Below are 13,789 nucleotides of genomic sequence, written 5' to 3' on the forward strand. Positions count from 1 at the left end.
TTTACCCCTCCAATGGTCCAAATGTCCAATTGTTGACCAAACCCTTAAAGTCAACGAAACTCAACTGTAGGGAGTTACGCTACGCGTACCAGCTCTGTACGCGGGGCGTACTCTATGGTTATCCAGAATCGAGGTACTCAACCCCCCTACGCGGCGCGTACTGGGATTACACCCAGCGTAATTCCCAATTTCATACTTTCATGCTTTTTGGTCTGAATAGATTAAGATATAAGCTCATATCTCAGATCCATGCACTCTACTGACTCTTAAGCCATAAAGTTGAAACCTTTAAGCCTTTGTATGGCTATAAAGGTCACCAATCACTTCAAACACATATCCTCTTTCCCCATTAAGCCCTAATCTCATGCATGACTTAATCTTTACGTCCAAGATTGGATTTTTATGGATCTATAACACAAAATACACTGAAATGGGGTAGATCAAGGTCCATGGAGTTCCTTTGCTCAAAAAGTATCCACCTTTGGGACTTAAACCCTAAAAATGCTCCTATATGAAGTTCATAACCAAAGAGTGGTAAAACTTTGAAGCTTTTTACCTTTGTGATAAGCTTCCCACTTAGTTTAGCTCAGATCTAGAAGCTTGGACTCCAATCTTTCCTCTTCAAGGTCCTCTCTTCTTCTTCACAAGCACACAAAGACCCTTTCAAGCTCAAAAACACACACACACACAAGCTTAGAACGAAGGTTTAGCTCTTTTAGGGTTTCACTCACTGGAAATAGTGGTTGGGATGGAGGCTATAGCATTCCTTTTATAGTGCTCAAGTCTCATTTAGGGTTTCATGTCTGAGCCCAGTACGCCCAATGTACACTATGGTACGCCCAGAGTACTGGGTAGCATCCGCGTCCAGATCACGCCCATGAGTACGCGCAGCGTACTCTTCAGTACGCCCAACGTACTCATTTGCTACAATTTCCTTCCATGGGCTAGTTTTGACAACTTGGAAAAGAAGAGGGATTAAATAGTTATACCTTATTTATGGATGTTACACACCTAAACTTGTACCGACCCAATGAGTATAAGAACCGGTCTGGTCTAAGGTCTACCAATTTATGCCAGAATGGTATGGTCTAAAAGTCTACCAATTTATGCCAAACCGGTCCGGTACAAGAGCTGGTTTGGTTCAGTTTGGTCCAAATGTTCACTTCCTACATAAGACAACATAAGTTCAAACATCAAGCTTTTGAACTAAAACATTATCCTATGATAGAAAAACTTGTTGCGCTATGTAATCATTTCAAACATCTATATGTACTTACTTTACATAGTTAGTGAAAACTAACTACGATTCTTGTCCTTCACTCGGTGCTCCTTTGATTATGATATCGTTAGTTCATATTCAATCATTACATAAAATTCTTATCAGCATAACTTAACTCATTAAGAACTTAATTTCAATCAATCATTACTAAAACTACTCATTTCGTCATATAAAATTCTTATCTTAACTATTGAACCAATTAAGTTCCACATATTCCTTATCTATATATCTTAATTCATTAATATGTGAGCTTAATTTCTATTATCTAACAATTCATCAATCTAGGATTTGAGTTCTTAATACTCAAATCCATCAATTTCACAATGTATTGATCACAATAACTTAAAATCATGTTTAAATCACCGATTTTTGCTTCATACTACAATTTGAAGTACTTGAATTTAATTATATGAAATTTCTTTTAATTCCATCATTGATGGACATATGAGCTTTGAGAGATAAAATGAAGAGATTCTCTTGATTTCATTAATGGAATTTGAATCCTCGAACTCTCTTGTGAATCCTTGATTGTGACTTAGCTTCTGATAGAAAAAAAACATATAGAAATACTGTTTTTAAGCTCTCCGTCAGTGGGTTTAAAAAGATAATCCGAATGTCACAATAATATGTTTTATGCTATTCTAAATGTGTGATTATGAATAGCGTAGTGCATTATGTTTTCATTGCGTTTACTTTAATGATGTCGTGTCATCCGCAAACTACATTCACATGCGACGTGTACATTTATCCTACGTGTCATGTTCTTAATGTATAATACTTTTTTTAGAAATAGACACCTACTTCACCATGTTATGTCAAATTAGCTTTACATGTTGCACGTACCCAATTTTATGTATAGTGTTCATGTTGTCTTGATCTTTTACCATAGTTTATAACATGTCATATATTCCCTTTACACGCCATGTTCTTAATTGTACATTGTTCATTCCGGTAATAGCAATGTACAACACCGTTCTATGTCAAAATAGGCTTGATGCGTCATGTACAACTTATGACTTTATTAGACAATAAAATCATGTACAACTTATGACTTTATTAGATAAAGGGCTGATAATAAACTATCATGTGCAATGGCTTAACTTCCAACAAATTTAAGCTTTAAAGATTAAACAAATCAATTTAAAATGTTTATAGTATTCTGTCACGTGCAATGCTTATCCTTAACAAAAACTTTGAGGAATGAGTTGTAATGATTTATGAAATGAGATAAAGATTCCTGATTTGTTTACGTTGATTTTATAGAGATTAAAGAGAGACAAAGTCAGAGAGTATCAAGAAAAACTCATTGTAAGATTAGAGAGAAAAATGATCTCGATTTTTTTATTAATCCTTGAGAGACAAAAAAAATAGACTATGAAACCTCCGTCTTTGAGCATCGTGCTAATAACATGTTGTATGACAAAGTAGCTAAACTCAATGATGTTGTAAAATGTCGGAATTTAAAGCGAGTAACGACCAAAAGAAGGGTTGTAAACTTTTAGAATGGACGCAAATACACTGGGTTATAACAACATCCACTAGAAACAAGATTGATAACCTTGAAAATCATTTATCACGATTTTCATAACAAGTTAACGTTTGCGATCTCACATTTGTATTGATACTTTGATATATGCATACATGAATGTAATACATATAACATAACATCTATTAACATACATTGAATGAAAGAAATAACAACATACTTTTTGGTTTTGATTTTGCAGGTTTTGATATAGGGGTAGTTCTGTCAAATGCATAATTGGCAGAAATTAAATTTGTAACTTTGTAAATTTCTCACTTGGATCATAAGTGGTATGGAGTATACTTGGATCTTTATCATCAGAAAGATAGTTATATGATTTTTTTAGTAAAGGGCATAGAAGCATGATAGTCTATGTAAAGAAGCTTAAAGGAATGATACATGTTGGAATAGTATTTTGTGCCATCAATGTAGCTCATCAGGTGCTCTGGAAACCAAAACTAAATGATTAGTTGTCTTAAGAAATATGTAAAAAATTGTCGTATCCAACCCCACTAAGCGGGGATTCTTCCCTAGTTATAATGAATATTATTACTTTCACTTATGTAGGAAAATTTTGTATAATCTGCTTATTCTCGTGGGTCCCCTATTCTCAATTAAATTCATAAAATATTTAATATTTAATGTTTGATAACTGAAAAGTAGGGATGAGCATATGGACCGAGGAACCGGCCGGAACCGGCACCGGAACCGGAACCTGATGGAACCGGTCGGGTCGGGCCGGGACCGGGACGTTATTTTTGTGGATTTTTAGAACCGGGAACCGGTTGGAACCAGAACTGATATAACCGGAATCGGTAGAACCGGAAAAAACCGGAACAGTATGATGTTATTTTTCGAGGACCGGTTCCAACATTTGAAGACACGACAAGAACCGGTAGGAACCGAGAACCGGTAGAACCGCCGGGCCGGTTCGATTCTTGATTTTGGCCGAAACCGGTTCCCGGGTCCGGTCCGTTTCGGACCGTTTCCGGTCGGTTTGGTCCTTTTACTCATCCTTACTGAAAAGTTATGGCTCTACAAATAATACAAAGAGTTGGCCTTTTAATTAGCTCTCATTTTACAAAACAACATAGTGGTTAGTGGTCATGTCTACATATAAATTGGACCAGAACCAGAATTCATGATGTAAAATGGTGCGATATTTAATAATCACAATAGAGTTCTCTGTCCACCAATTGATGATAAAGTGTCTAAGACACATCTAATGTGGGAAATAGAAAAAAGACGGTGCTTTGATGATGCGACGTCAATTTAAACTCTATTTTTCAAAATATAGGGGTAATTACTAATCTAGCCAAATTAAGAAAAGTGATTATCAATTTTTAGTCAAAAATTAGTAAATGTCCAAATATAGCCCACGAATCGTAGGTTTCTAAAATCGTCTACTGTTTTGCCATATCGTCTACTGTTTCGTGTTTTCTATAATTTTTTTTTCATTTGTAAGCCACAAAACCGTAGGTTTTGGGAAACCTACGGTTTCCTCTCGGTTTAGCTACGGTATCTCAAACAGTAGCCTACGGTTTTGGGAAAAAAATACGTTTTCTTTTTTATTTTTTTATTTTTTTTATTTTTTATTATTATTTTTAAATCTACTATTTTTGGGGTTTCGTCTACTGTTTTTTTTAGTTTTTAAATTTTTTTTATAAGATATACAAGTCGACACTACACAAACTGTGCATTAGGCACCTGTACACCGTAGGTTTAGTATTTAACCTACGGTTATATATATATATATATATATATATATATATATATATATATATATATATATATATATATATATATATATATAATCACAAATACGATAAAATTTTGATGAAAATTAGACAAACCGTGTTGTTCTTCGGGTGCTCTATTGAGAGAAAAAAGTAGTCAAACCAAATAAAATAATAGAAAAAATGACTAATCTGATACTATGGGCTAATGTGCCACGAAAAAGTAAACGGGTCCGTGAAACAGTAGACCATTAGCACGAAAGAGTACTTTTCGGCCTAAAACCGTAGTCAACGGCGTTGACCGTAGTCAACCATATGTTGATTACTATTTTGTGAGCTATTTTTGGCTAAATGGTATTTTTTAACTATTTTTTAATAAGTAATTAAAAAAAAAAAAGGTTAGAGTTGTAATTACCCCCAAATATATAGCAATAAGACGGATGGCTCTTTACATGAATCCAAAATATATGACATAGTACACCCTTAAAATACCAATAAATTAAAATAGACAAAAAAAAAAAAAATCAAATAATCATATCTTTAAATATAAATTTTGCATGGTTTAAGCTTTTCCCGAAATTTCTTCATTTGTCCAACCTCACTTTACGACTTATTCCCCTTCAGCTTTAGTTCTCGGCCAAAAAACCAATGTGGGTTATGTGTCCCACATCGCTAGTGAAAGGAGAAATAACATTTAGTACTCTGCTTATTTTCATGTTCCCCTCTCCTCAATTAAATCCTTAAAATATTTAATGTTTGATGACAAAAAAGTTACTATTTTCTGAATAAAGAAATTAATAAAATTGATATATAATATTTTAATCAACTTGTCACCGTTTGCGGGTAGACGTATCCAAATAATAAAAGCATTGGGTAAATGATATAAAAAACACTCTTTTTACACAAAAATTCGATTTTGACATCGTGTTTTTTTTGTGTCAATTTTGACACTGTGTTTTCCAATTTGTTATAATTCTGACCACTTGACCGGTTAACCAAGTTACATGCTGATGTGGCATGATGACGTGGCATGCTGACATGATATGCTGACGTGTCAAAATTGATTTTTTTCTACAAAAAACACTAAGTTTTCACTTTTTTCGATTTTGACACTAAGTTGAATTTTTTATCTCAATTTTGACATTATGTTTTTTTGTTCCAATCGAACATCATTTATCAAATTTTATTCAATTTTGTCTATTTTCCATTTGATACCGTATAAATATATTTTTTTCTATTACATTTTAAACCGTATAAACATATTTTTTTTCATTTAAAAACCACATTTTTATTTAAATAAAAGGTGTTTTTTTTTTCTTACATTCAAAACATTAGTTATATCATGAGAATCAAACTAACCATAAGCTTCTAATAATATGTAAAAATTTGATGGGTTGCAAACTTGATATCCGAGTTTTGATCGACTACACGCTTCCAAACCTCCAAGCACATTTTAAAGTTGCATATTTAATATAAAATACAATTTTTATATAACTAATATATATTTATACATAAAAATATGGTTTGAGTGTAAAAAAATGTATTTATACAAAACTATGGTTTTTAAATGAAAAAAAAAACATATTTATACGGTGTAAATGTATTAAAAAAATATTTATACGGTTTCAAATAGAAAATTGTCAACATTGAACAAAATTGGAAAAAATGATGTTTGATTTGGAAAAAAAAACATAGTGTCAAAGTTGAAAGAAAAAATTAAACTTAGTGTCAAAATCGAAAAACAATGAAAACTTAGTGTTTTTTGTGAGAAAAAAAATTCAATTTTGACACGTCAGCATATCATGTCTAAATGCCACGTCATCAAAACTGACACGTCATCATGCCACGTCAGCATGCAACCTGGTTAACCGTTCAAGTGGTTAGAAATGTAACAAATTGGAAAACACTGTGTCAAAATTGACAAAAAAAAAAAAACACGGTGTCAAAATCGAATTTCTGTGTAAAAAAAATATTTTTTGTGCCATTTACCCTAAAAACATTTCACCACTTTATTCGTTTTCATTATACAAAACAACATGTAATGATCATGTTTACATCTAGATCGGATTGGAACTAGACTCCATGTTACGTTATTGGGATTCAATGATAAAACAAAACAAATTGGTGCCATTCATGGTAATCTTTTTGATACATTGTTTTATTGTTTAATTAGTGTAAAGCCCGACTCTATTTTATTAGATGAAAATTTTGACAATGGTCTTATTTGCCTCTATTAGATCCGGTTGTAAAATATCGTACGAATTTAGAGATTCATATTGGGGATTCCCCTTACATATATAGGTGAAAACACCGATTATATTATCAATTTTAACCGGATTGTATAGCTCATTTTATACTAGTCTACGACTCCTTTCGGTTTTGATTAAGCTCATTTCTTTTAATAATACTTTGTGAGATTTTCACTATAGACATCCTTAATTACCAACTCATCTACAAAACCACAAGTGGTCCAACGTCTCGAATCATGGCGTTGTCGAGTTTTTTTTTTTTACTTTTTTTTTAACATATCAATCTTTCTTTAAGAAGCTTAGTGGAGCCCTCTTATAGTGAGAGCACAATTGAGTGCTTTTGAATTTAACAAGTGGACAGCTAATTCTCCAAATACACCTTATCCAGTTATCCATATCTTGTAATATAAATTTTCTTTAACACAAAACTAATTTTTTAAAGATGAAAAACACAAAACACACCATTCAAACCTACAACAAACTTTCTTGAAATAAATAACCAAAATTAAGAGACACGACATTAATTGTACAATTCTACAAGAGTACTTATTGTTATAAAGCGAACTACTTTGCTTCCTATTTTTTTGTTTGGGGTCCAGAGTCAATACTTTCGGATTCAGCATTACGTTTCCTTGTATCGTGTAGTTTCTTGGGGTTTTTAAGAAAATTCATAAACCAAATCGCAGAGTTTTTTGGATACCTTGTGTACTTTCCATCCTTGTAATCTACATAAAATAGACCAAAACGAACAGAATATCCAGATCCCCACTCAAAATTATCCATCAATGACCATGCAAAATACCCCACTACTTTAACGTGCTCCCTGCAACATGACACCATGTTTAATTAAAACTGAGGTGAAGTAAAGAAAAAGATCGATAATGCAACACACAATATATATATATAACTAATTTACTTCATCGCTTGTAGGACACTTTGAAGATGTGCATTATAATAATCAATACGCTTCTTATCAACACAAGCTTCTTCAAGTTTCACATGGTTATTAGCTTCGTCAGGCCACCCTACAAAAATGTTCCAGGTGGCGTCGTTATTTTTGCTACAAGTTATAAAGAAATAAACCAACGAAGTTGTAAAAAAAAGTGTTTGCCATTTTCAGTTATGATAATCACTGGATTTCCATAAGCTTTTTTTATGTGCACCAATAATTTGTGAAGTCCGGGTGGATACGAATAAAACCAATAAACGCCTCCCTACGTTGATCCATAACAAAAGTTGTAAAAATTAAATGTGACATATATAATATAACACCACATGACCACTTATTACAACATATATATCATACCTTTTCACCGATAGGTTTATCATCAAGATCCTCTGAAAAACAAACATAGTTAATTAGAAATGATTTGTTGATGTAGAACACATATATCGTTTACTTTATAAAAATTACATTTAGATTTCATAAATGTATATATACCTGGTTGTGAATGGACGTTGCTATCTTTCGTTATTGAGCCAACATCATCTGGTTTTCCAATGGTGGCGTAATAAGAACAATAGTAGTTCAACCCAAGAAAATCATAAGATCCTTTCACTAAATTGGCTTCCTCTTTTGTAAATTCAGGCAAACGACCACCAACATTTTTTATCATAGTGTCGGGATATTTGCCTCTAACTAATGGTTCCATGAACCTGCATGCAAAAATTTGATCAGTTTTTTTGTAACTTTTTAAGCTATGGAAATAACTAAATTAATGATATTACATGTGTCTTCATATATATACAAATTATGTGTTTATATATGGTGTATACATGAACTCACCATCCGAAATGGAAGTCTATCGCTCTTATGGCTGCATCTTTATCTTCTTTCTTGTGAGGATTAAGTGGCTCAAAATACAACGAGTCCAACGTAATCCCAATCTGACCTCCTTGGCTTGCCTGAAAGGTTTGAGTCTAGCTGATTAAGAAATTGAAAAATGTTTGGTTTTATGTTTTTATTTTGTGGGTGATTTTTGTTACTACTTGTTGCATCGTTGACATGGTTATAACCCACATAACAAAATAAATGCAACACCAGAAAAACAATAAAAAAAAAAGTTGAATGTTTTTGGTCACCCTTTATTAGGAATATATATAGAACATAAGCAAATTACACAAAAACTATTCTAACAATTTATAATATTTTTTTTTCGAAACCATAAAAGTTTTATACTTTTTCAAATTAACTACTTTGACCGGATATATAAGTCAAAGTGGTTAATATGGGAAATTGTCAATAAAACCTTGTGATGTAAAATATATGACGATACTTTTATAGTTTTAACGAAGAAAAAAAGTATTCGTGATAAATTTAAAAACCGCTCCAAATTAGAATTATTTCTTGTGTTTTATATAGAAAGGTTTCATTATTTGGGAAAATTTTTGATAAATCCTAAATGTTTTTTTTTTAACAAAAAAATCCTGAATATTTAACATTTTGCCCAAAACAACGAAAAAGTCTTTTATTATTATTATTATTAATTTTAACAGGAAATGACAGATTATATGATTTTTTCAAAATAATAAGATTTTTTTGTTAAAAAAACTTTTAAGATTTTACCAAAAAATTTCCCAAAATAATAAAAGTTTTATATATATAACCCTTGTTTCTTTTATATAATTTTCCATAGAATACATTACTTGAAATCTTTGACGATATAGTTCCACAACAGTAGCATGAGAGAGGAGCATGTTGTGTGCTACAATATACGGCTCAGTGGTAGGATTCTGGGTTCGGCCAGGTGCAACTCCACCCATATCGTAACCATACTGACAATGATTAGCAGGCTCATTCAGTGTGATCCAGTTCACAACCCGATCACCAAACTCCCAAAAGCAAAATTCCGCATAAGCCTTAAAATCACATCTAATAATCAAACATACACAAAACTAGACTAATTATTTCTTAGTTTGTCTTAAAAAAATTCAAAAAAATCTTAATTTTGTTTTACTTACATAATCCTTTCATCTAAGAAACCCCCGTATTCTTCTTGAAGGCAACTAGGAGTGTCAAAATGCCACAAAGTTACAAATGGCTCAATTTGATTGCTTTTGAGTTCATTTATTAAGCTATTGTAGTAGTCAACTCCTTCTCTATTAACCCCCCTGTTTGGTCTTCCACCTACAAAATCAACACACTAAATAAAATGTTTTACTAATTATTCATTTTCTTGTAATTCACCTGGGAATATTCTACTCCATGAAATTGAAAATCTATACGCATTTAAACCCGTTTTCTTCAACATTTGCACATCATCCTGTTGATCAATGGAAAAAACAGAAACTGTTTTGATTAATGAAAGTCTAATTTAATTAATATTACAAAAAATATAAAGAGAAGTACCTTCATTTTGAAATAAGAATTAACAGCAGTGTTTCCATTATCACCATTAACGATTGAAGCTGAAGAATATTTAATCGAAAACATTTTTTTATCAAGGTAAATCAAAGTAAAAAGTGAATGTGGTCCTTGTATTCGTATTCATAAAGAAAGAAGATGAGAAATTAAAACCTGGACGTTCATGGCAGTAAGTATCCCAAATACATGGACCTCTACCACCTTCACAAGCAGCACCTTCAATCTAAACAAGAATATTATAATCTTGGATAAATTGTTTTTTAGATTAAATATAGTATCTTTTAGTTTTTAGTCGTAATATTTTAATATTTGACATTATTCATGATAAAGAAAACATTGTTTAAATTCAAAAGTACATTAAGTAATAATAAAATGTCCATTTTAATATGAATAACGATACTTCTTCCGGTTAAAATTTAATTATAAACATATAAATATTATGAATTGCAAAAAAAAAAATGTTTTTCTATGCTTTTCATATAAATGGGTACCTTTGATTTCCATCCAAATGTATGTGTAAATGATAGACTAAATAAAGTCATGTATAAGTCCAAAACATCGTATAAATTTATTTATTTATTTTTAAAAAAAATAGAAAATTAGGATATGATTATTTACCTGATAAGCTGCAGTAGCAGCACCCCATACAAAATTATGTTTCAATTTGGTGAATTCGGACCTACTTGTGTAACTGGTGAAGGGGAGAATTTGGCATCCCTTCTTTAGATTTTCCATATCCTTCGACAAGATTTTATAAAAGTTGCATTGTGAACAAAGCATGTGGGTTTCTTATCTTATTTATACACAAATTAAAGTGATGCATCCCTCCAAAATTGCTTTATAAAAAGTATATTAATATTAAAAAAAGTTCAATAGCCAAAATATAATATATAATATTATAATACTATTAATGCTTTGTTTTAACATCTCTTAAACGTGAATAACGCATCTGGACTGGTGGACGTTGTTCCAAGAGGGCCCATCCCAAGAATAGCTAAAAAGGATTATTTAATTTGCGGAAAAATAGACAGCGTAAAAATATATAGTTGATTATAATCAGATAAGAAATTTCAAGAATTTTGGTATTTTTCATCTTATTAAAAAAAAAAATTATATGTTTGTTAGAATTGGATCATTGTTCCCTTTTAGATTAAACAGGGGAATTTGGCTAGCAGTTGTTTTACATATTTTGCATATTATATTACAAGTAGAATAGGTAAGTATTATTTGGCCATGGATTTCTTTTGGATTAAATAGGGGCATTTGTGTTGCGTTATGTTTTACAAACTTTGCATACTGTATTAAAAATAAAAGATTATAATTTGACCATTGTCCCCTTTTGGATTAAACATTGATTAGAACATTTTTTGATACCCACAATACCAATTCTTGCCCCTGTGATGTACTATTGTAATGTAATCTGTGGTTATAATGCATTTCTTGTTTATGTATATTGATTCGATTATTGTATTTCATATTATTTTTTCTTACTTTGTAGTGACACTCAAGATCAACTAATTGCCCCATAAAATGTTATTGGAGAAAGCAAAGATTTGGTTTTTCACCTAGTCCATCATTAACAAGTCAACAAAAACCAAATTGGAAGGCTACCCAAACAAAAAACAGAAGATCGACTTATGCAGTTTGGAATCATTTAAAAAAACAAAAGATCAGTAGAATAAGCAAGAATGGGACAAGACACTTGCATAATCATATTTCAAAAAGTGCATCATAAGAAGAATCAATACATAATACAATCAATCTTGAATCCACGCCAAGAGAAAAAAGATAGACTCGTTTCATTTGGTGCAAATACGTTTGATCAAGTAGTTTCAAGGGAAGGACTTGCAATCAGGGCAGATCCAACATTTTTTTGGAAGAGGGGACAAAAAAACTATTAAGATTTTTAAGGGGTTAAAATATATTATTTTTGAAAAAAAAACACTATCTTTTTCAATTATTAACTTTTTTGTTGCGGAGGCAGCTGTCCACACGCCCTAGTGTAGGCCCACCAGTGCTTGTAGTAGTGATTCGTTTCCATGATTATCCACTTAATATGGTAGATTTGGATTTAGAAGTTTTTTTAAAGTCGGTTAATCTATTATTTAAACATGAGTCATGTATATATTATAGTTTCATCTAAGCTTAGGTACTACCTTTAAATTATGTTGTTTTAACTTAGTAAAAATACATTGTTTTGTTTTCACTTAGTAATATACCACCCACGATAACATTTCTCTCCTCTATTATAGTTTTACCATCCATGTTTTATTTCCTTCATTATCATTTATTACTTTATCCCAGCGAACATTATTGTTTTCCACTGTCACAAAGGTTGAAGATAATCAATATTCTTGCATAGTTATCAAAACTATTGTGTTGATCCTGAATCTACACCTTCAAGTGTTAATCGCGAATCTCTTAATCGTAATCTTTACATAGTAAAACAACGTATTTTCATGAGGTTTAGTATCTAAGCTTAGGTGGAGCTGTAATGTATATTCATTTTTCCATATATATATATATATATATATATATATATATATATATATATATATATATATATATATATATATATATATATATATATATATAAGAGAAATACCATATGGGCCTAACCTAGTATAGACAATGATGGGCTAAGATACAACAAGCTATACTAACATCCCCCCACAGTTTCAACGTGGTGGGGCATATGAACGTTTAAACTGGATCGAAAATCTGCAAATAAAGATGTGGGCGGGTCACTGGCGAAGATATCAACATACTGAGCAGAAGACGACACGTGAAGAACACAAATCTGAACTCGAGCAACTTGATTACGGACAAAATGAATGTCAGTCTCAATATGTTTTGTTCGCTAATGATTGACTAGATTCACATACAAGTACACTGTACTGATGTTGTCATAATAAACATTTGTTTCTTTGTTGGTTGGGCAATGCAGTTTGCAAAGAGGATTCCTAATCCAGCTAGTTTCAGCGACTGCGTTAGCTACTCCATAATATTCAGTTTCAACACTAGAGCGAGAGACAACTCCTTGTCGTTTAGATGACCAAGAGATAAGGTTTTCTTCTAAAAATAAATAGTACCCATATGCGGAACTGCGTGTAGACGGACATCCCCTAATCTGCATTAGAGTAGGCGACAAGGTCGGCAGTTGGAGAGGCATGAATTTGAAGACCATGATCAATAGTACCACGAATGTACCGCATGATACGCATAAGAGCATAAAGGTGTTGTTCATGAGGGTCATGCATATATAAGCAAATCTGTTGAACAACAAAAGCTATATTTGTTCTTGTGAAGGTCAAGTACTGGAGAGCACAAGCTAAGTCTACTGTATAGAGTAGGATCTACAACAAGGGGGCCCGATGAGTGCAATTTGTGGAGCAGCTCGACTGGAGTACGAAAAGGGTTTCATTTGAGCATATTTACTCACTCCAATATATCTATGGCATATTTTTGTTGAGAAAGAAATAGCCTAGTGTCAGATCAAAAACAGATATAACAAGAAAACAATTCAGGGGGTTGAGGTCAGTAATAGAAAACTTGATGATGAGATGAGTAATGATTAGCTAAAGTAGGTGGGCGGTAGAAGCCGTGAAAATAATATCATTCACATACAAAAGAAGA

The 13,789-nt window shown here is 31.9% G+C and overlaps 1 protein-coding gene across 1 annotated transcript; it reads right to left on the reverse strand.

The window, feature by feature from the left end:
• Positions 1 to 7,253: 7,253 nt before the first annotated feature.
• On the reverse strand, positions 7,254 to 10,925 carry LOC145102162 (beta-glucosidase 24-like). Its single transcript, XM_079039533.1, has 12 exons — positions 10,772 to 10,925; positions 10,307 to 10,376; positions 10,139 to 10,197; positions 9,977 to 10,052; positions 9,751 to 9,916; positions 9,436 to 9,661; positions 8,576 to 8,694; positions 8,231 to 8,445; positions 8,096 to 8,127; positions 7,901 to 8,003; positions 7,706 to 7,814; positions 7,254 to 7,612 (listed from the first exon to the last, which is right to left on the reverse strand). The coding sequence occupies exons 1-12, from the start codon at positions 10,886 to 10,888 to the stop codon at positions 7,366 to 7,368; spliced, it is 1,539 nt and encodes a 512-aa protein (XP_078895659.1). The 5' UTR covers positions 10,889 to 10,925; the 3' UTR covers positions 7,254 to 7,365.
• Between the last annotated feature and the right edge of the window lie 2,864 nt (positions 10,926 to 13,789).

The sequence above is a fragment of the Lactuca serriola genome, chromosome 4 (genome assembly GCF_051521515.1).
Source record: "Lactuca serriola cultivar US96UC23 chromosome 4, Lser_US96UC23_V15, whole genome shotgun sequence".
Classification (NCBI taxonomy): domain Eukaryota; kingdom Viridiplantae; phylum Streptophyta; class Magnoliopsida; order Asterales; family Asteraceae; genus Lactuca; species Lactuca serriola.

Coding starts and splice junctions, on each gene's coding strand:
- LOC145102162 (XM_079039533.1), bottom strand. CDS start 10,888: ATGGAAAATCTAAAGAAGGGATGCCAAATTCTCCCCTTCACCAGTTAC. Junction 9,662..9,750: donor TTCTTAGATGAAAGGATTAT/GTAAGTAAAACA, acceptor TTTGATTATTAG/ATGTGATTTTAAGGCTTATG. Junction 7,613..7,705: donor AGTGTCCTACAAGCGATGAA/GTAAATTAGTTA, acceptor GTCATGTTGCAG/GGAGCACGTTAAAGTAGTGG.